The sequence below is a fragment of the Lepus europaeus genome, chromosome 11, assembly GCF_033115175.1.
Source record: "Lepus europaeus isolate LE1 chromosome 11, mLepTim1.pri, whole genome shotgun sequence".
In the NCBI taxonomy this organism is placed as follows: Eukaryota; Metazoa; Chordata; class Mammalia; order Lagomorpha; family Leporidae; genus Lepus; species Lepus europaeus.
In genome coordinates this window covers 55466541-55489821 of record NC_084837.1, presented here as the reverse complement: position 1 = coordinate 55489821, position 23281 = coordinate 55466541, and the positions used below count along the sequence as shown (strand labels likewise).

The 23281-nt window shown below is 42.0% G+C and overlaps 1 protein-coding gene across 1 annotated transcript in view; it reads left to right on the top strand.

Moving 5' to 3' along the window:
- RYR3 (ryanodine receptor 3) overlaps window positions 1–23281 on the top strand; it is a 580573-nt gene that overhangs the window by 384081 nt on the left and 173211 nt on the right. Inside the window, exon 39 of the mRNA XM_062206624.1 lies at window positions 21420–21693. Within this exon, the coding sequence (XP_062062608.1) occupies window positions 21420–21693 (274 nt within the window). The remainder of the gene's footprint in view (window positions 1–21419; window positions 21694–23281) is intronic.

Below are 23281 nucleotides of genomic sequence, written 5' to 3'. Positions count from 1 at the left end.
CCGGAAGCGTTTCCTCTGCAGTTTTTTCCCTGAGTCTTTTCCTGAGGCTTTAGTAATTCCACTTTTATGAAACTTTATTTTCCCAAACTACGGCGCACGTCCTCACTATCCGCCGTCTTGGCTCAGCCCCCCTATTTCTAGTCTTTTAAGAAATCACCACACTACTTTCCACAGTGTCCACACTAACATACATTCCCAACAGTGTATAAATGTTCCCCTTTCTCCACATCTTTGCCAACATTTGTTACTCTGGGTACTTTGGATTTTAGCCATCCTGACAAGGGTGAGGTAATATCTCATTGTGATTTGAATTCATATTTCCCTGATGGTTAGTGATGTTGCAGATTTTTTCAAATATTTGTTGGTCATTTGTACTTCTTTTAAGAACTGTTGAGATCCTTTGCCCATTTCTCAAATGGATTGATTGGTTTTTGTTGAGTTTTTTAAGTTTCTGATATATTTGGGATATTAATCTTTTGTTAGTTGGTTTTCAAAGATTTTTCCTATTCTGTTGGGTATCTCTTCACTCTATTGATCATTTTCTTTGCTATGCAAAAGCATCTGAGTTTGATGTAGGCCCATTTGTTTAGTTTTGCCTTTCTTACCTGTGCTTTGGGGTTTTGTCCAAGAAGTCGACCCCTACACTAATGTCTTGGAGTATTTCCCCTATGTTTTCCTACACCAATTTCATAGTTTCAGGTCTTAAATTTAACTATTTGATCCATCTTGAATTGATTTTTGTATATGGTGAGAGGTATGGATCTAATTTCATTCTTCTACATATATACAGCCAGTTTTGCCAGCACCATTTTTGAAGAGATTATCCTTACTCCACTGTATTATCTGAGTACTTTTGTCAAAAATCAGTTGGCTGTATTTGTGTGGATTAATTTCTGGAATCTCTCTTCTGTTACATTGATCTAGGTATCAATTTTTATGCCAATACCAAGCTTTTTTAATTATTACAGCTTTGTAGTATGCTTTAAAATCCGGTATTGTGATGCCTGCAGCTTGGTTTTACTTGCTTAGGATCACTTTGGCTATTCACGGTCTTTTGTGATTCCATATGAATTTTAGGATTGTTTTTTCTAACTCTATAGAGAAAGCCATTGATATTTGTATGAGGACTGCATTGAATCTGTCAATTAGGTAGTATAGACATTTTGATGATACTGATTCTTTTGACTCATGGGCAAGGAATATCTTCCCATTTATTTCCTTGGTGATTTATTTCATCAGTGTTTGATAATTTTCATTATAGAGATCTTTCACTTCTTTGGTTAAATTTGTTCCTAAATATTTGATTTTTTGTGGCTATTATATATGGGATTTCTTTAATTTCTCTGAGATCATCATTAGCATGCAAAAAAGCTACTAGCTTTTGTGTTTATTTTATAAACTGCAACTTTAATTGGTTTATCAATTCCAAAAGCTTTTTGGAGAAGTGTTTGTTTTTCCATGTACACCATTATGTCATCTGCAAACATGGATAATTTGACTTCCCATTTTCCAATTTTGATGGCCCTTTATTTATTTCTCCTCCCTAATTGCTTTTGCTAAAACTTCCAGTACTATATTGAATAAGAGTGGTAAAAGTGGACATCCTTGTCCTGTTCCAGATCTGAGGGGAAATGCTTTCAGCTTTTCCCTATTGGTGGGATATTGGCTGTTATTTTGTGATATATAGCCTTTATAATTTTAAGGAATTTTCCTCTGTACCTAATCTGTGGAGGGCTTTGTTCATGAAAGAGTGTTGAATTTTGCCAAATGCTTTCTCTGCATCTATTCAGATATCCAGAATGTTCTTCATTCTATTGGTGTGATTTATGATGTTTATTGATTTGTGAATGTTGAACCATCCTTGCATTTCTGGGATAAGTCCCACTTGATTATAATATATGATCTTCTTAATATGGTTTTGGATTCAATTTGCTAGTATTTTGTTGAGGATCTTTGTATCTATATTTATTAAGGATATAGATCTGTAGATTTCTCTTAGTGTCATGTCTTTGGTTTTGATATCAAAATAATGCTGGCCTCATAAAGAGTTTTGCAGAGTTCCATCCTGAAATATTTTGTCATAGTTTGAAGAGTGTTGGAGTTACTTCCTCTTTGAATGTTATTTAGAATTCGGTGGTAAAATCATCAGGTCCTTATTGGAAGACTTTTGATTACTGCTTCAGGTCTAATTGTTTATTATGAGACTATTTAGGTTGTCTGTATCTTCTTGATTTTGTCTTGATAAGTTATGTGAATCAAGGAATTGATCCATTTCTTCAAGATCTTCTAGCTTATTAGCGTATAGTTCTTCATAGTAGTTTTTATGATCTTTTGTATTTCAGTGGTATCAGCTATGTCTCTTTTTTATCTCTAATTTTATTTGAGTTTTTTTTTTCTTTGTTAGTCTGGTCAGAATTATCTATTTTATTTATCTTCTCAAAAAAACAACTTTTTGTTTTGTTGATCTATTGGGTTTTCTTTTTTAGTTTATTTTATTTGTTTACTGATTTTAAAGAGAGAGAAAGAGACAGATCTTCCATATGTTAATTCATTCCCCAAGTGGCTACAATGACCAGGGCTGGGCCAGGGCAAAGCCGGGAACCAGGAGCTTATTCTAGGTATCTCACTTGGGTATGGGGGATCAAGCACTTGGGCCGTCTTCCGCTGCTTTCCCAGGCACATTAGCAGTGAGCTGGATCAGAATTAGAGCAGCTAAGACTCGAACCAGAGCCCATATTGGATGCTAGATGGTGACTTAACCCACTGTGCCACAGCACTGCCCCCTTTAGTTTCTATTTAATTTATTTCTTCTCTGATCCTTATTATTTCTTGTCATCTGCTGATTTGAGGTTTGATTTGTTGTTGTTTCTCTAAGTCTTCAAGATGCATCATTAGATCTTTAATTTGAGACATTTCTCTTTTTTTAATGTAAGCACTTTCTGTTATAAACTTCCCTCTTAATACTGCTCTTGATATATCCTGCAGGTTTTGATATCTTATATTTTCAATTTCATTTATTTAAAGAAAGTTTTTTATTTCCTTTTTAATTTTTTCAATGATCCATAATCCATTTACATTCAAAGTTAGTATTGATAAGAACTAAGACCTGTCACTTTGTTGATTGGATAGTGATTCTACCTGCTGTGTTAGTGAATTTGGTGGGGTCATGATGTTTATTTCTAATGCAAAATCCTCTTTAGAATTTATTGTAAGGCTGGTGTGGTGGTGGTGAATTCTCTCAGTTTTTGCTTATCTAGAAAATAGTTTTCCTATACTTTAGCTTCACTGGATATAATATTCTTGGAAGTTTTATTTTTTTTCTTTTAAGGCTTTGAATATATCATTCTACTCTCTGGTCTGTAGGGTTTCCACTGAGAAGTATGATGTTAATCTCATTAGTTTTCCTCTATATGTAACTTGGCACTTTTCTATTACTGTCTTTAGGATTCTTCCCTTGTCTTTAACTTTTGACAATTTGGCAACAATATGCTTGGAGAAGACATACTTTGGTTGAGTCTGCTTGGGGTTCTTTGAGCTTTTTGTATCTAGATGTCCATGTCTCTTTCAAGACCTGGAAATGTTTAATATTTCATTTACCAGGTTCTCAATGCCTTTTCCCTTTTCTTGTCCTTGAGGAATGCCTATAATACAAATATTTGGTCATTTAATGGCAGGCTATACTTCTCATAGGCTTTCTTCATTCTTACTTGTTTCCTCATTATTTTTGTCTAATTGGGATATTTCAAAATTCTTGTCCTTAAGATCAGAAATTCTTGGGGCCAGCATTGTGGCACAGTATGTTAATCCTCTGCCTGCAGTGCTGGCATCCCATATGAGCACTGGTTCTAGTCCCTGCTGCTCCTCTTCGAATCCAGCTCTGTTCTGTGGCCTGGGAAAGCAGTAGAGGATGTCCCAAGTCCTTGGGCCCCTGCACCCACGTGGGAGACTGGGAGGAGGCACCTGACTCCTGGCTTTGGATTGGCATGGTTCCAGCCATTACGGCCATTTGGGGAGTGAACCAACAGAAGGAAGACCTCTCTTTCTGTCTCTCTCTCTCTCTCTCTCTCTCTCTCTCTCTTTCTCTCACAGTCTGTAATCTACCTCTCAAATAAATAAATAAAATCTTTTAAAAAATCAAAAATTCTTTCCTCCACTTGGTGTGTTCTGCTATTAAAGCTCTCAATCATATTTTTTAATTTCACTGATTGATGATTTCATCTCCAAAATTTCTATTTGGTTGTTCTGAAGAGTTTTGTCTCTGTAGTAATATTTTCATTCATGTCACTAATTGATTTCCTCATTTCTTTAATCTGTCTATTCTCTTGCATCTCATTTAATTTCCTTATAATCATTATTTTGAATCCTATGTCTGTCATTTCATAGATTTCCTTCCGTTCAGGATCTAATTCTGTAGGAATATTGTGTTCTTCTGGAGGTGTCACGCTGCCTTGTTCTTCATGTCTTCTATGTCTCTGCATTGACGTCTGCCCATCTGCCGTGTCCATCCCTTCTTTATGGGGTAGGTTTTATTGTAAAAGAATTTATGGTTTAGCTAGAATGCAGGGTATCACTTGGTTTGTCACTTTGGCATTTGTTTTAGATGAGCCCAGGAGTATAGTTGCTGAGTGATTTGTTTTGTCTTAATAAATGTCAGCTGTACCTGTAAGTGACACAGTGGACTGGTCTGCAGCCATTCATAGGAATAGAAGTGTGGTTTTGAGATGAATAAGAACTTCCTTGCATGTGTTTCTTTGGTCCACAGAGAGCTCACAGTCTCCCTGGTGAATATGGTGCTGAGAGGGACAGGAGTGGCTGCTCCCTTGTCCTACTGGCAAGCCCAAGTGATGCTGGGGTCTGTGGCACCAATTGCGATGGCTCTAAGACTCTTTGATACAGATGGAGAGTCCAAGTGGTGCTGTGACTTATAATGCCAGCAGTCCTAGGACTAGGGCATGTGAACTGGACCCTGCTCCAGTCCTAGAGGGTAACTATAAGGTATACATGAGGTTTCACTCTCGAGGGTATGTGTACAGAGAGCTAGAATTCAGCTAGGTTCTTCCCTTTGTCCAGTGGGTAGATTCCAGTGACACCAAGAAATTTAGAACAAATCATTACAGTCCTGGAATTGCAGGGTCTAGTTGGGTCATTACCCAGATCTCCCGAGGTGGGAACAGATTTTTTTATGGGCTGCTCCTGGTATTAGCCCCCAGAAGCTAGGGGGAATTCCCCTTGCTCACATAGGGTACATGAATGAAGCTCTGGAACTAATGCCCAAAAAAACTCCCACAGTTGGAGGATGCATGGCATTTGTCTTTTGCCTGACTCGCTGCCCTGACTCTGACTATGGTTCTGCTAGGAGAACAGAGGCATGCTGCTGCTGAGTATGGCACCCTGTGGGAGAGGGGGAGGGGAAGGGACTAAGTCTGTTCCCTAGACCAAGCCTGGCAGTTGCTCAGTCAGCACTCCAGGCTGCCGTAAAAGTCAGTGGGTGACTGTGGAATTCCCTATTCCCTAAAACTGCAAGTGGCAAGGCACACTGCAGTTTCTTCCTACCTTGACATGGTAAGATGGCAGCTCAGAACCAGCAGCCAGCTGCACCCATGTGGCTGGCTGCATCAGTGTCTCTGTGTTCTCTCCTCTTGTCCCATGGGGTCTTCACTGTTTTGTTTCACTTCTTCAATGAAAATTTCCAGCAGTCAGACCCCTGGAAATGTAGTCCACCCTTTGTTCCCTTCCTATCCCAGAGCAGTTTAAGCTAGTGTGGCTATGCCCTCTTCAGCAGTCTTATTAGAACCTCTCAAGGAACTAACTTTTAGATTCTTCTGAAACTACAAGAGATGTAGTCCTTGATACTGCTTTTGTTGTCTACTTAGAAATACCTATTAACAAAGTTCTGTTGTTTTTTCTTTTATGTTTCTAGTCTTCCATTTTTAATCATTTTTGTTTCTGTCCTTTTTTTGTGGTTCCTGAGGATAGAAAGTTGTCCACATGAGAAAATAAATTAATAATAGGAAGAAAGTTGGTAAAAGAAATGAAATATGAAGTATGGGAAGAGGTTATGTTTTATTTCCTTTTTTTTTTAACAAGCAGAGTTAGACAGTGTGAGAGAGAGAGACAGAGAGAAAGGTCTTCCTTCCGTTAGTTCACCCCGCAAATGGCCACTACAGCCGGCACACCACGCTGATCCGAAGCCAGGAGCCAGGTGCCTCCTCCTAGTCTCCCATGCAGGTTCAGGGCCCAAGAACTTGGGCCATCCTCCACTGCCTTCCCAGGCCACAGCAGAGAGCTGGACTGGAAGAAGAGCAACTGGGACAGAATCCGGCGCCCCGACCAGGGCTAGAACCTGGGGTGCCAGCACTGCAGGCAGAGGATTAGCCTAGTGAGCTGCGGCGCTGGCAATTGTGTTTGATTTTTACTATGACTTTGATAATCATTGAGGATCTGGCTTTCTTTAAAGCAATACTGAGTATTTTCCAGATTCATTTTTCTAATCTTTAAACTGTAGATGACTCCTACGATTTTGAGCCTTGTTGAAACAAGATTATAACTTGTTCTACAGGACAGCTGACTGACTAAACCACTAACATTTCAAGAGTAAGATTGTCTGAGTATTATATGTAATCTATCTGCTCCTTGCTACAGAGTCAGCAAATTTATCATTTGTGTAAAGAAGGAGTTTCCTACATTTAACATAGTTGCCTTTTATCTTGTTCCCAGTTCCCATCCATCTTGGAACACACATTCACATCATAGACTAGAGCAATAGACTGTCAAGATATGATTGGTTTGTCTGAAAACACTACTTTGGGGTTCATACATCTTATCGCCTTTATATAGTGACCTTTCATCTTTGTCAGAAAGTCTCCAAAGGGAATGAATCCTCACCATTTATCAGCAGAAGTGTGGAAGCTCTACAGGACACATGGCAACTGGCAATCTCTGATCAGTCCTCTCAATCACCATTGGAAGGGTAGGTCTTTGGTGAGGACTTTGGTGCCAGGAAATTCTGAAGCCACAAAAGAGTAAGTTTAGATGTTCTTTATGGTTACTGCCAAAGCATAACTTGAAATAAACTGACTTGGCCATTAGTATCCTATGATCCCTGTTGAAGAGCCTGTTTTGAAAGTGGATGCTTCTGATTTTCTTTCTAACAGAGTGTGTCATGATGAGGGTGGAGAATATGGGCAGGGGTACTTCCCATTTCAGGCTAAGTAAAGTCACTCAGATGGAATCACTTATCACTTACCTCTGTGAAGTCTCCCTAGCTCTAAAAACGGTATTCAGATAACCAAAGATTGCAGCCTTCAGCCCTGCTACATCTAGTCTCAGGCAGATTGACCATGCTCTATTTGGATAGAACATGCACACCTGAGAGACCAACTCAATATGAGTGAGATTCCAAGTCCTCATCCTACCCCTTCATAATGGATTATGAGACATTCAAGCTTTGTGTCAGAAGGATTCTGTCCTGGGATCCCAGAAATACAAGAAGTGGTAGGCAAGGTGAGCAAGGATGTCTGGTTTTCAGCATAAGAGTTCCTTCTGAATTCTTACAGATTCAAACTTGTTAAAAAGGCAGAGTTGGCATATGTTAGCAACAAATTAGAAATGTGGGGGGAAGGGGCCAACATTGTGGTACAGTCTGTTGAGCTGTTGCTTGTGACACCAGCATCACATATCAGTGCCCATTTGAGTCCCTGCTGCTCCACTTCCAATCCAGCTTCTTGCTAATGATCCTAGAGAGGCAGTAGATGTACTAGAGGCCCTGCCAACCATGTGGAAGACCAGAATAGAGGTCCTGGCTTCTGGCTTTAGTCTGGCCCTTCCTAAGCTTCTGCAGCCATTTGGAGAGTGAACCAGCAGACGGAAGATCTCTCAACCTGTCTCTGTCTCTCTCTGTCTCTTCCTCTCTCTCTCTGTCACTTTGTCTTTCAAATAAGTAAATAAATAACTCTTTGAAACAAAAAGAAATGTGAGGAAGAGGAAGGCACTAAGGAAAGCCTTTATGGATTCCTGGGAGATCAGAAATTGTGTTGACCAACATGAAGATGAGGGCAGGTGGCTTACTTTTTGAGCTCCATTGAGGTTGCAGGAAGATGTTTTTCCATGCCCAGTCTCACTGCTTGATAATTTTGCATGACAGACAAAACAGGGCATCATCAATCCTTTACCTTTACCTTTAGGTAAAGAAGTGAAGAGCCCAACTTGCCTACCTCACGATGGCCGAATAGAAATCAGAACCCATTGTATTTAGCTCCCTGTCCAGCACTTCACAATAAATACATACCATATTCCGCAGTCTTTCTATTCAATGTCAAGTCCTCTTTTTGTAGCTGGTTCATTAGCAGTGGAGAAGAAGTGGAGTTCATTAGCAGGATAGATAGAATTTAACGTTGTTTGAGTACCCACTTTGTGCCAGGTACTGTATGAGGCACTTCATATAGTATTGTTTGACTTTTCCTCACCAGTTTATCTCCAGGTTCCCATTTTACACATTAAACAACTAAGTCTGAGAGAAGCAAAGTAACTTGGACAAGGTCTTGTAACAGTAACAGAGGCTAGAACTTGAATCATGCTGTATCTGGGGCCCCTGCTCTTTCCAGAAATTGTACAGGAATGCTAGAAAGAGAGTGTAGGGGTGGAGGGATGGGACAAGAAAGCATAGATACATAGAATACGTGGTTGGTAGCTTGCTTCACAATCGCTTTCTTCTCCATACTGGGTAGACATAGAAATGAAAATAAGAGCTGGACTCCTTCCCTGGCAGAGGCAGAGGCCTCAGATCCCCAAGTCCCTGCAGGCTCATCTCTGCCGCATCTTCATTTCAGGGATTTCCCTCCCTCACACATCCATGAACGTCCTCTGTGTTCTTCCCCCCATTATTATCACCAATCATTCAATCACTTAGATGTTTCGGGAAAGCGATGATGAGGCTGATTGACTGATTTCAACAACAGGCCAATTATCTCCAGAGGATGGATGAGACCCCAGGGAGTGATAGCAAAGGGTTGACAGAATCCTTCTGCAAATACCGGAGCACGGTTTCGCCGGTGGCTTGCAGAGATGCCTGTGACCATTAAGGGGTGTCCAGTCGGCTTAGGGAAACAATCTTGCTTTCACACTTATCTCTGCCCATACAGGTGCAGAGGCTCTGGCCAAGGTAGAAAACAAACCAGGAGGGGAAATGTAGAAACAAATTTAGCAGAAATATCCCACTGACATGTGACTGTCTATACAGAACCTGCCCTGAGAGCCAAGCTCAAGAGCTGCCAAGCCAGTATGATTGGGGTGGTTTTGTTGGGTCCATGGCTAATTGTGGACAGAGTCAGAAGGCTCGGTATTCTGGGCAGCTTCTCTTGTACAGCTCTCACTCGCATAGCTGCATCTGCAGGACACCTGTTTGTAGGAACCTGGTTTTATTTAATTGCAGTATTTCTTAGCTTAAATAAAAAATAGAGTACAGATTAGACTAATAGGGGCCATCGTCTTTGGGAAAACTCAGTCTCTGCCATATCTGTCATTTTTATTCTGACTTAATAGTTGCAAGGATTGAATGATAATTCAGATACAGACTAACAGAGTCTGACACATAGGAAGCTCTTAGTAAACATTGGTTACTATTCTTATCATGGGAAGTAGGATGTTTTAGCAGGCAGTTTGAACTTGCACCTTTATTTAAAGGTAGGGAAGACAATATAGAATGAAACAAATATACAGCTCCAAAAATTAAATACAGAGCTGAGGTGTGTTCTGCTGCTGGCTGTGGAGCCTGGACCAGGGCCAATACCTTACCATCACCAGCCTGAGGATCAGGCTGCCAGTGCCTGTTCTTTGTACCCTGATGACGCATAGTGAGCAGAGTAATTCTTGTCCATCCAAAACACTACTGCAGGGAAGGGATGTTTAGCCTAGCAGTTAACCACTCACACGTTCCACACTGGAGAACCCTGATTTGTTGGCTGGCTCTAGCTTCTGACTCCAGCTTGCTCCCGTGTATGCCCTGAGAGACAGTGGTGGTAGCTCATGTGATTGGATCCCTCTACCCACATGGGAGACCTGGACTGTGTTCCTGGCTCCCAGCTTTGGGCCTGGCTGCAACCCTAGCCACCGCTATTACTTAGGGAATGAAACGGTGAATTGGAGCACTATTGCATTCTTCTCTCTCTGTTTTCCAATTAAATTGTTGAAAATTTTTAAGAAAAATAGTCCTGGAAGATGCTCTTAATTGCATTTCAGGAGGCCTGTAACTTTGTTCTCAATGATCCTGACAGCATCCTTGTTCTGGTGAAATAAGACAAATTGGTCCCAACTGCATGGACTGGGCCAGAAGGGCACTAGGGAAGCAGAAAGAAGTTAGCATGATGAATTTTCCAAAAGTCTCCTTGAAGTCAGTGGGTTTAACTCACTCCTGGGCCGTCTCTTCTAATGAAGAGTATGTATTTGAAGACTTTGTAATTCAGATCAGACTTCTGGCCTAGAGGGAGATCTGGGGCACAGAATACAGAAGACACGAGGGCTTCCCCAGCAAATCTCCCCAGTGAATCTCAGGAGTTTTACAGTGCCATTGACTCCCTGACAGAGGGAGAGTCCTTGCTCCAACCACCATCAGGACAGTGGATCGAAAGGTCACCCAGTTGCCAGAGCTGACCTTCTCCATGTCGGTGACCGTTTCATTCCCTAAGTAATAGCGGTGGCTAGGGTTGCAGCCAGGCCCAAAGCTGGGAGCCAGGAACACAGTCCAGGTCTCCCATGTGGGTAGAGGGATCCAATCACATGAGCTACCACCACTGTCTCTCAGGGCATACACGGGAGCAAGCTGGAGTCAGCCTTGTTCTGATATTGGCCACTTACCCACCCTAGTCAAGAATCGCTGGAACTCTGATATTTTGTTTTGTATCTTCAGTCAGGTTTTACTGTTAGGGAAAGCCAAATAGGTAACACCAAAATAGGGCATTGAAAAGTGGTATTAAAATTATTTGTGCTCATCAGTTTAACTCAATGAAGCCACTGGTTTTCATTTGCCATTTTAATAAATTAGTACGACCCTTTTAAGAGCTCAGTGGATTAGGTGGACATAGAATCTTAGAATGTGAGCCAAAAGAGAGTTGACTTCACAGAACTGGAGAGAGGCACACAGAGGTAGGGACACTCCAAGGTCATATAAGCAAAGCTAGAGCATCATACTGTCATGCCCTACCTGTTAATCCTGTTACTTTGCCACACTTACATTCATTTTCTTCTACATGAATTCTACATTGCTAATTCCATTTTGTTGGTGAAGAAATCAAGACTCTTGGAAAATGAGTAATCTTCCCAGCTACGGGTCAGAAAATTCAATATAGCTTTATCATTTTCAGGATTTAATTTCTGAATCTATTTCAAAGTTTATGAAGAGAATATCTGCATATTATTATATGAAAATTATTAATAAAGATAATTATCATATAAGATTCATGAAGCTATTAAAATAGAATAGGTCAGGGTGGTAAAGTAGATGGAGAGATTTAGATTCTTGTAGCATGGGTTTGAATCCTAGCGCTGTCATTTACTAATGTGAAGTTTGCCAATTTTCATAACCTCTATATTAATGTTGCGGTTTCCAGAATGAGAGTAATTATAGTTCTGACCACATGGAGTAGGGGTAGAGAATATAAGCACCCAATAAGATAGTGCTCAATTTAAAGATCTGGGCTTTGGGAGTTGTGTACCTCTCAGTAGCGTTCATGTTAGAAATGGAATCAGATCTTCTTGCCCTGAGAAACCTGGGCCATTGGGTGGAGAGGCAACAACCCATGCAAAATCAGGATTGTGTTGAGAAGGGAGAAGAGATAAATGGGTGCTGGATACGTGGACAGTAGTATTCATTATGCACGATGGTTACCATCTTCAACAGCTTTTTTGTTGTTTGTTTTTTTGTTTGTTTTTGACAGGCAGAGTGGAAAGTGAGAGAGAGACAGAGAGAAAGGTCTTCATTTTCCATTGGTTCACCCCCCAATGGCCACTATGGCGGGTGCACTGCACTGATCTGAAGCCAGGACCCAGGTGCTTCTCCTGGTCTCCCATGTGGGTGCAGGGCCCAAGGACTTGGGCCATCCTCCACTGCACTCCCGGGCCATAGCAGAGAGCTGGCCTGGAAGAGGGGCATCCGGGACAGAATCTGGTGCCCCGACTGGGACTAGAACCTGGGGTGCCAGCGCCACAGGTGGAGGATTAGCCTATTGAACCATGGCGCTGGCCCCTTCAGCAGCTTTAACTGACTCTGGTTAATATTGAGATGTAGCTGGTTCTAGCCCTTAGTGTTCAGAGGGAGTAGAGGTAATAAAGCTGCAGGGTATGAAGATGATCCAGCCCGAGATCTGTGTACCTCACCTGATAGTCCACAGAAGTTGTACAGTCAGAGCTTCTGGGGTCTAGTGTTGGCTCTGCAATGACCCCCGCAGTATTAGCAGTCCTGTCGTTTACTCCACTTGTCCAGTGAAAGCCTAAGAAACCGAACTGCTTCAGCTTCTGTGAGCACCTCCATAGTAATTTGCTCACGGAGACTCTCCAGTTGGGTTTCAGAGAAGTATCAAGTGCCCTCAACCCAGGACTTTATTTTTTTTTTAAAGATTTATTTGTATTGATTGATTGTCACAGAGAGAGGGGGAGGGACAGAGAAGATCTTCCATCTACTAGTTCACTTCCCAGATGGCCACAGCAGCCAGGGCTGTGCCAGGCCAAAGCTGGGAGCCAGGAACTTCCTCCAGGTCTCCCATGTGAGTAGTAGGGGCCCAAGCACTTGAACAATCCTCTGCTGCTTTTCCCAGGCCATTAATCTGGATCAGAGCTTGATCAGAGCTGGATTAGAGCTGGATCAGAAGTGAAGCAGCCAGGATACAAACCAGAGACCATATGGGATGCCAGCATTGCAGGCAACAGCTTTACCTACTAAGCCACCATGCCGGCTCCAACCCAGAACTTTATATCAGCTGGAGTTGCTGCTGTGACAAACTACCACAAACTTAGTGGTACCTAAAGAACAGATCTTTTATCTTACAGTCCTGGAGTTCACAAGTCTAAAACTGGTTAGTAAGTGTACATTCTTTCTGGAACCTCTATGGTACAATCCGTTTTCTTGCTCTTCCCAGCTCCAAGGGACCTTCTGCATTCTTTGGCTAGTGGCTGGCCCCCTCTGCAATGGCACTACTCCAACCACTGTTTCAGTCATCACAGATCCTTATTATAAAGACTCAGTGATTACACTGAGCCCAGATAATCCAGGATAATCTCCCCATCCCAAGGACTTTAACTTAATTACGTCTGCAAATGAACCTTTTGCAGTAACATAGTCATAGTTTCTGGGCTTTAGGACATGGGTATCTTCAGAGAGTCCACTTTTCAGCCTACTGCAGGAAGAAGAAAGCAGGTGTCTAAATAGACTTGTTCTTTGTGCTTGTAAATGATCCAGGGGATTTACAACATACCACAAGGTCACTTTTTAATCACTTAGAGTTTAAAGATAAGTGTATGTAATTTAGATGCACACAATTATTTTTCTTTTACATTGTAACATGAGCTTTCTAAATTGCTTTCTAAATTTAAGAACAGAATAATATCGTCTGCTCCTTCTTTTCTGTGTATTTGGAAGACTTTTTATTCTACGTTGTCCCAGACTGAAGAGTGTGTGGCTGGTAGGTGGCAGGTTGCTTTGCCAGGAGTCAACACTTATTCTGTGATAATAAGCATGTGCTCTGTTGCATGATGGCCACTTAGGCTGTAACCTAAATTCGGAGGAGAAAAGATTGTTTTCTCTACAGCCTAAAAACATAAACCTGCTCCATGAGAATAAAGGACTCTTCCCTTGAAGCTGGCATCACAAAGCTGGAGACTTGATACTTAAAATAGTGTGGTCTGTGACTCCAGATAGTTTTCTTGTAAAGGTCACGCATGCAGGGTTGGGGTTCTGGAATTAGAGGAACAGGTTACAAAATGACGTGGAAGGAAGTAAACAAGTTAATGGTAAATAATACTGGACTTGTAAACTGACGTACTGAAGCTGGCTTGAGTTTAAATACATTGTGATCATCTGTTCTTACATGGGACATGTGACTAGTCCGAAAACAATGTAAATGAAGTAGCAATTTTTCTAAGTATTCCATGGGCATTAAGTCTCCCTAAACAATATAATGCCTTAAATGTATTTCCATTCTGGGTTAGCTTGAATAATCATTTAAAATGCAGCTTATATTATATCATATAGTTGATATAATTGCCTGTGTGTGACTCCCTCTCATTACACTAATTGCAAAAGTGGAGTGTGTTAGCATCTCATAAATGAAGTTGTTTATGGTTTTCGAAGAAGCCACACATACATGCCTAGCTTCCCTAAGACAGTCCGGTGAGGAGGATTTGCTTCAAAAAACAAATGCTTGGTGGCATTTATGTTTTTCTCCCTTTTTCCTTTTTGAATGAACACTGCAGCATTTTGTAAATCCCACAAACTGAGCCACCTAATACACTTGTTGTAGCCTTCTTGGAACACAGCCAGATCAGTAAATGAAAATCCTGTGGTTGCAGCAAGGTCTGCTTGAAGCATCTTCGTTACATAGGTGGGGGTTCTGAGGGAGGAGATGTGGCACCTGTGTGTATGACAGTGGCTGGCACGGGGACACAGCTATGGCAAGTGGTACCGGTTTAACCTCTCTGCCTCACCCGTACTTTGCTGTCTCACTTTGGGAGTCCTAATTCCTTAGAAATACTAATGTGTTTGTGTTTTGCTGTTATTGTACATTTATTTGCTTTTACTCATTAAGGGCAACATTTCCAAAGATAAACAACAGAAATAAAGTTAGAATTTACTTGTAGCTGTTCTTTTTTTTTTTTTAAGATTTTACTTATGTATTTGAGAGGTAGAATTACAAACAGTGAGAAGGAGAGACAGAGAGAAAGGTCTTGCATCCATTGGTTTACTCCCCAAATGGCCGAAATGGCCGGAGCTGCACCAATCAGGAGCCAGGTGTTTCTTCCCAGTCTCCTATGTAGGTGCAGGGGCCCAAGCACTTGGGCCATCCTCCACTGCCCTCCTGGGCCAGAGAGCTGGACTGGAAGAGGAGCAGCTGGGACTAGAACCAGCGCCCATATGGAATGCCAGCACCACGGGCAGAGGATCAACCAAGTGAGCCATGGCGCTGGCCCTGTAGCTATTCTTAATGTGTCTGTGTTTCCTCTGGTTATAGAAGAGGTTCAAATTTGAGAGTACGTTGAAAAGTTGATGGAAAGTGGATCTGAAAGATACATTTATTTTGGTGCAAACAGAAATTTGAAATCCATGCATATACACAGCATCTCAAAAAGTTTACGGAAAAAGTATATTATGAAAAAATTCAGAGATTTCAAAATTTCTCTGCAACAAAATAATTTTTTATCCTTTAATTCCATTTGCCATGAAATGTTTAGGTACTCTCTCGTGAGTCCTGAAAAGTGACTCCCATTGATATTTGAAAATCCTACAAAAGAAGTCGAGATTCTCCCATTGACATGATGCAAAATTAAAAGTATTTGGGACGTTACCTGTGAATACTCTCTTGAAGGAGAAGTCCCATTCTACCTTGTCATGGCAGAGTGCTGCCTTTTCTGTCACTTCACATGTCACTCAGAAGGCTCCTGTTGACTCCACATTTGAGCTTTTTCTTCTGTGCTTTGATCTCCATGGAGTGGGGATCTATTCCAGAAATGTCAAGAATGTAGATAAAGGGGCCATTGGAAGAAAAATAAGAACGGAAGACATTGGAGTTTCTCTTCTCTAATTCCTTGTGAACATATCTATTATGACAGAGGTTGTACCCTCTTATGAATTGCCTTATCTCCTGAATGTCTTAGATCAATACACTTTTACCCATTACTGCACACTATTTTTTATTAAGTGCTTTGTGTGTCTTATGTAGCTTCCACCAAATAGGACTGTCATGGGTAACAATTTTGTCTTGAAATTATTTCATATGGAATACTTAATGACCTTAGGCACTTAATGGGTACTCAGAAAATACCAGTCAATTAAAAAGCTGATTTAGGAGAGACACAACTGTAGGTAACTCAGCAACTCAGATGAGAATAGGCAGAAACCTTGACCCCAGGGCCAACCCTTCTGTCGCTGGCTGCCTTGGTTTTTAGTATTCCTGAGAGCAAAGTCACTGCGGAGGGGCTAGCTAGTGCTGGGAGCAGAGAATTAAGTCCTTCCTGCCCTCTGCACCCCATGGTACTGCCTGCAGAGCAGGCTAAAAAAGCTGTGCCCCTAGCCCAGGCCCGGCCCCTCCCCAGCCCTGAAGATGACGGCTCTTAAACCCAAATTAAGGAAGAACCAGCATTTGGAGTCCTTCAGGCCAGTAGGAAGTCCTCTGGTGATGAGTGAATGGTGACTGAGGCCCTTGACTACCAGGATTCTATTTCCAAAGTAACGACTCTTGAATCTTCACCTTGTCCTGACGTGAAGTGTCTCATTCTTAGACTCACATTCAATCTCCCACCCAGCCAGAAACAGAAGCTTCCTAAGCTGCAGAGTTCTAGGTTCGGTTCTCAGTGACTTGATTGGAATCTCACAGCCTGGTAGGACAGGGTTCGTCACCACAGGAGGGAAGGCTTTGCTGCCCAGCCATGGCCTCACTGCAGCACAGCCCTGTTACACAAAGGTCACTGGTTCTCAGACTGTCCATGCTTGGGACTCCTTTACACTCTTAACAATTACTGCTGACCTAACGAGACCTTGAGTTTATGTAGGTTTTACCTGTCAATGTTTGCTGAATTAGAAATTAAAACTAAGACGTTTAAAAATATTTTTAAAAACCCTATTACATGTTACATAAAGAACACTTTTATGAAAAACAACTTAATGTTTCAAAACAACAATAGAAGAATGGTGGTTTTGCATATTTATATGTCTGACTTAAAGCAGGTAGCTTTTTATATCTGGATTTTTTTTTTTTGAGATTTTTATTTATTTGAGAGGTAGAGTTACAGAGAGAGGGAGAGACAGAGAAAGAGAAAGCTCTTCTGTCTGCTGGTTCACTCACCAAATGCCTGTAATGGCTGGACCTGGGCCAATCCAGAGCCAGGAGCCAGGAGCTTCTTCCAGGTCTCCCACGCAGGTTCATGGCCCAAACACTTGGGCCAAATCTTTTGCTGCTTTCCTTGGCCATAGCAGAAAGCTGGATCAGAAGAAGAGCAGCCAGGACTAGAACCGGCGCCCATATGGGATGTCGGTACCGCAGGCAGAGGCTTAGCCCACTATACCACACTGCCAGCCCCTATATTTGGTTTCAAGCTAGAAAGAAAATTGACCCCAAACAGACATGTAGTTGGAAGAGAAGGAATGGTTTCATAGCCTTTTCAGATAATTATATATATTCTTCTGAGACTACATCTTATATAAAATTACACAAGTAATAATTTCTCAAAAATTGGTTAGGATATAGAATTTGAAACCATATTAAAGGAGATTTATACATCATTACCTAAAGCCCTTTCTTTTATCTTGCACATTAAACAGATCTTTTACCTATGAATATTTTTGTAACTGCCTGTATTGGTCATTGGAAAATTACTGATTCACTGAGTTGGGTAGAGTCTCCAAATATTGATATATTTTATTATGAAATGATAAATGTTGAGGCTGGCATTGTGGTACAGCCTAAGCCACGGCTTGTGATGTTCAACATTCCCTATGGGTGCTGATTCCAATCCCAGCTGCTCCATTTCCAGTCCAGCTCTCTGCTAATACACTTGGGAAAGCCACAAAAGATGCTTGAATCTCTGATCCCATGTGGGAGACCTGGTTGAAGATCCTAGTTCCTGGTTTCTGGCTTCAACCTGGCCCAGCCCTGGCCATGGCAGCCTTTGAGGGACTGAGCAAGCATATGGACAATCTCTCTCTCTCTCTTTCTCTCTCTCAGACACACACACACACACACACACAGTGTCACCCTCTCGTTCTCCCCCCTCCTTCTCCCTCTGTAACTCTGCCTTCCAATTTCTTTTAACAATTAAAAAGAATTTTTATTTGTTTTTCAGAGTTATACTCACACGGGGGGCGGGGGGCAAGGAGGAAGAGAGTGATCTTCCATCCATTGGTTCATTCTCCAGATGTTTGCAATGGCCAGGCCAAAGCCAGGAACCAGAAACCTCTTCCAGATTTTTCATGTGGGTAACCAGAGCCCACGTAGTTGGGCCTTCTTTGGCTGCTTTTCCTAGGCCATTAGCAGGGAGCTGGATTGGAATTGGAACAGCTGGGACACAAACTGGTGCCCATGTGGGATGCTGGTGTTGCAGATGCTGGCTTTACCTGCTAGGCCACAAAGAAAGTATTCTTTATAACCTCTCTGCCCTGGTCCATTTTGTCTGCTCTGCTTTGCTGCTGGTTTGTTAGAACTAACTAAAATATGAGGAATCTTTAATCGCATTGCTGTTGGGGTATACAGCTCACTTTTCTAAGTTCTGAAAGTGTTTAGACTTGGAAAGAATCGTTGATTTGACCCAGATTTGTCTGGTAGGGGCAGAGTACCCAGCATATGTCACACCTCAAAATACAGTGGTACTTGAGCTTTTGAGGTCTCGTCCTCCTCACCCACTTGGCCAGTTTTATTTCTTCTGATGATTATTGATTTTATTCCCTGTTGGATCTTGGTCTCACATTGGAGAGCCTGTCCAACACAAATGGCCTTGAGTGCCAAGCTGTCTCCTGAGTGACATCTACCCATCCACAACTACTGATGCATCCTTTGCTGACAGGAGCTGGGCCACAGTTTTCGACTGGCTTCAGACTTGTCCAGCTACATAGTTTATCTCCCCTGTTTTCTCATACTTACCTGGAAGGCAGATCTGTACGGAGAACTGGGGAGAATGGGGGAGCGCTTCCTGCCCCATGCTTCAGGCAGCTTCCTTTCCCCTCCGTCCTCCAGGGAGGGGTTTTATTGCCTGTGTTCTTTTGATTTGGGTTTTTGAGCCGCGTGGGACTAAAAGCTCACCCCATCCTGAACCACTTAGTTCAACCTCTGAGCCCCATGTAAGGGGAATGCTAGTGTTTGCTTGGCTTTGTTGGGGCTCTGTAAAATCCCCTGTTGAAAAGAGAGTGACCCTTGAGCTGGTGAACAGTCCTGTCTGATCTGGTCACTGCCTTTTGTGTGTGGCATGGGCTGTGATGACAGTAAGAGCTCTGCAGAGAATTAGATTGTTGATGGTGAAAGCTGTAATTCTTTCAAGACAAGAGTATAGGCTTTAGAGGAAATTATGCTTACAGGACTAGAAAAACATGTTGGTCTAAGTGCCTTTATGTTTTTATCTTGTTTTCATTCTTACTGTGAGTATTTATAAAGAGAAATGGAACTTTTACATCTGAATACTAGGAAAACAGGTTTCCTAAGAAGAGCCAAGCTTAGCACATAAATAACATACCCCCCACCCCACCCCTACCTGGGTACAGAAGTTTTCTGACCAAACAGATGTTAATCAGCAGGGCCTGCCCACTGTGATCTCTTAGGAACATCTTTGAACTGTACTTCTTTTTTTTTTTTACTTGAAATATTTTATTTTATTATTTTTTTAATTAAACTTTTATTTAATGAATATAAATTTCCAAAGTACAGCTTATGGGTTACAATGGCTTCCCCCTCCCAAAACTTCCCTCCCACCCACAACCCTCCCCTTTCCCGCTCCCTCTCCCCTTCCAATCACATCATGATTCATTTTCGATTCTCTTTATATACAAAAGATCAGTTTAGTATATATTAGGTAACGATTTCAACAGTTTGCCCCCATATATTCTCTGTGACTTCAGTATCCTTTCCAAGTTTTTCAGCTGTGTCTCCTGTCTGACTCTAGAACACCCACGGGGTTGGTAGACACAGCAGTAAGGTAAATTAATCCTTTACATCTAAATCTCTTTTACAGTTTTCGTGACTGGGTTCTATTTCAGTATCCTTAGGATGAGCCAAGAATGTGTGTGGCACAGACAATAGCCATGCACTGTGATATGGGATAGGAAACTCCACTCTCAGGGCTACCAAACCAATCTTCGTTCATCTGCAGCTCTTTCACTGGTTGACCTCAGTTGTCTTGTCTTTGTCATCCCTTTAGTTCTGCTTTTTTCTACTGGTCTGATGTAAGGCTCTTAGTGCTATCCGTACCTTGCAGGAATATGATAGGCAACACCAGACTTGGATGCAATCAAAGTTTAGGAGCATCATTTCTCACCTCTGTCATGCCATTTTCTAGAAGTGTATGTGGCAAGGGCTTGGGCGGGGTGGGGTGTGTGTGTGGATTGTGCCCTGCCTTCCCAGCCATCCCAGCAGTGTCCCTGTCCACTTTGTCCTCCTGCTCAGATCTGCCTCTTCCCTTGGATCATCTTCCCACACCAATGTCAATCAGCAACTGCAGGGGGTGAGTGTGGGCGTCACTTAGTCCAACCTCTGATGACCCCATGACTGGTTCCGTGGTCTTTATTGTATAGCCAGTGGGATTTCTATATGTCCAGCATGAGCCTTGATCAATTCTGATTTCAAGGTCATTGTGGTTTCTTTGTCTGGTTGCTTATAAAAGTGGTCAGTAATGCACCATCAGCTGACTCTTGCCAAAAATTCAAGGCAAAGAAGTCAGATCCATGAGTGATGGTCAGATGTCCAATTGCAAATCTTTTATACTTCAGTCCATTTCTCTCCAACTCCTAATATATTTTTATCTTTTTGAGTCAGCGTTGGGCTATTCTTGAATCAATGGCTTGGCATGTTCAGCTCATGGCAGGTAGTTTAAAATACTTGGAAACAGAACTTAAGTAGAAAGATCGGGGCTTAACAGTGTTTTCCTCTAGAGCATTGGCAATGCCTCCCTTTACCAACCCAGAATCAAGTGTTGCCTCTGTGTCCCATGGCACTTAACATGTCCTGCCACTGAAATACTTACTGCATAGCACAAAGATAAAAGTGATTTATTATCAAATAAAGGTGTAAAGAACTGACTTGTGAGTTTCCAGCAGACAAATGCAGACTCTTATTTATTGTTCCACTTCCAACGTTGATTCAAACATTGTTTAATTAAAATAGAATATTTACCACTCTCAATTCATAATTGAGAAAGCCTTTTCTTGTCATGTGTCTGGCATATAAGGGTACTTTCAAAAGGTTCACAGAAAATGGAGCCAAAAGATAAGATTTGTTGGTGCAAAGATTTTTAAATCCATGCAGTTTTTCACATAATTGGCACTTCTACAAAGTTTTCGAAGTACCCTCATATTTGTTCTTGATAATATATTCTTCTGTGTGTATCATGTCCTACCCTTAACATGAGAATTTTTTTAACCAACTGATGATGTGTCTTAAAGTTGAATGAAGTGGCTGAGGCATCAGCTGTCCTGAGCCAGGACAGTACAGTACTGGTCCCTCCTGTTGCTTTTCCAGCAACACTGAAGGAACTCATCTCACAGACAATGATCCGCTGGGCCCAGGAGGACCAGATCCAGGATGCAGAGCTGGTCCGGATGATGTTTAACCTCCTCCGGCGGCAGTACGACAGCATCGGGGAGCTGCTGCAGGCCCTGCGCAAGACCTACACCATCAGCCATGCCTCTGTGAGCGACACCATCAACCTGCTTGCTGCTCTGGGCCAGATCCGCTCCCTCCTGAGCGTCAGGATGGGCAGGGAGGAGGAGCTGCTCATGATCAATGGGCTGGGGTAGGTCCCTAACGGTTGTGTGCCATTCTCTCTAGAGTTTCAGTGGGAAGACTTGAAGCTCTTCTTGTGGGATCCTGATTGCATTCTTGGTGGGATTGCCTCCTTGCCAAATGAGTTACCTTGGTAACCTCAAAGACCAGGCTGCTTGCTACTTGTTACCAAAAGAAGTGTGGAGTAGTCTCAGAAAAAAGCAATTATTTAGTTTGAATCTTATGAAAATAGCCCCAGGGAAGCCATAAAAAATGCAGAGGAACAGGCAATGTGTTCAGCCTAAGACACGAACAGTTAAGCATTTGATCTTTTTACCAGAAACTTTATAAGACTTCCCTATGAAAAACTACTACCTGATCCCATCCTCTTCTTAGGACTTAGAAACCGTGTATTCACAAAAACTCATAGCCTTTTAGCTGTTAAAAAGATTTCCCTTAATTATGTAACACAGAATTTCCATTTTGCAGGTGGAAAAAAAAAAAAAAAAAAAAACGAAGTCTGAAAAGGTTCATTGACCAGCCCACAGTTTCTCTTGATTAAAACCAAACTGGGAGCAAGCATTTCATGTAGCATTTAAACCACTACTTGGGATGTCTGCATCCCATTTCAGAGTGCCCGTGTTCAAGTCCCAGCTCCACTCCCAATTCGAGCTTCCTACTAATACCCTGGGATGCAGGAGGTAATAGCTGAAGTAGGATGCTTGCCACCCACCCGGGAGAGCCATGTTGAATTTCCAGCTCCTGGCTTCAGGTTGACCCAGAACCAATTGTTGTGGGCATTTTGATAATGAACCAAGATATGGAAGATATTCTCATTCTCTCATCTCTCTCTCTCTCTCTCATCTCTCTCTCTCTTTCTGTTGTTTAAACACATAAAAGTAAATAATGAATCCCTTTTCTTAAGAATTAGAACTACAATCTTCCTCCTACTTGACATTCCATCCTACCAGCAAACAAAAGGAGCTTCACTTTTGGTCCAGGGAAAGGACTTTGAGGATCCTTGGGCAGGGAGGTGCAGGAGCAGTTTTCATTCCTCAAATTTGTTTCCAAAGAGGACTCTTATAATAATCATGAAGAAACTTACATGGGAAGAGAGAAAGCTCCTGAATTCTCTCTCCACAGCCTCTGCAGTAGACTTAGTAGCTGTGCAAATTGTTTCTTGAATTGAGTGTCCTGTAACCTTTGGGGGAGAGAAAATAGACAGGAACAGCAGAAAGCAGCTACCTAGTGAGGGTGCATATCCCAACTGACAGGCTGTTTGCATTTTTATTTTCCTGCAGTTTTATTATATGAATTTATATTGAGTGACTTAAAGACATAGTTGTTCTTACATGTTAGTGTCATTGAATTTTTAAAGATTTATTTGTCTGAACAGCAGCCTGACAGATCTTCCATTTGTTGTGGCCCAAATGGCCACAACAGCCAGGGCAGGGCCAGGTCAAAATCAAGGACAAGGACATCCATCTGGGTCTCCCAGGTGGATGGCAAGGACAAAAATACTTGGTCTATATTCTCCTTCTTTCCCAAGCAAATTAGCAGGGAGCTAGATCAGAAGCAGAGCGTCTAGGACTCAAGCTGGCACTCCTCCATGAGATATC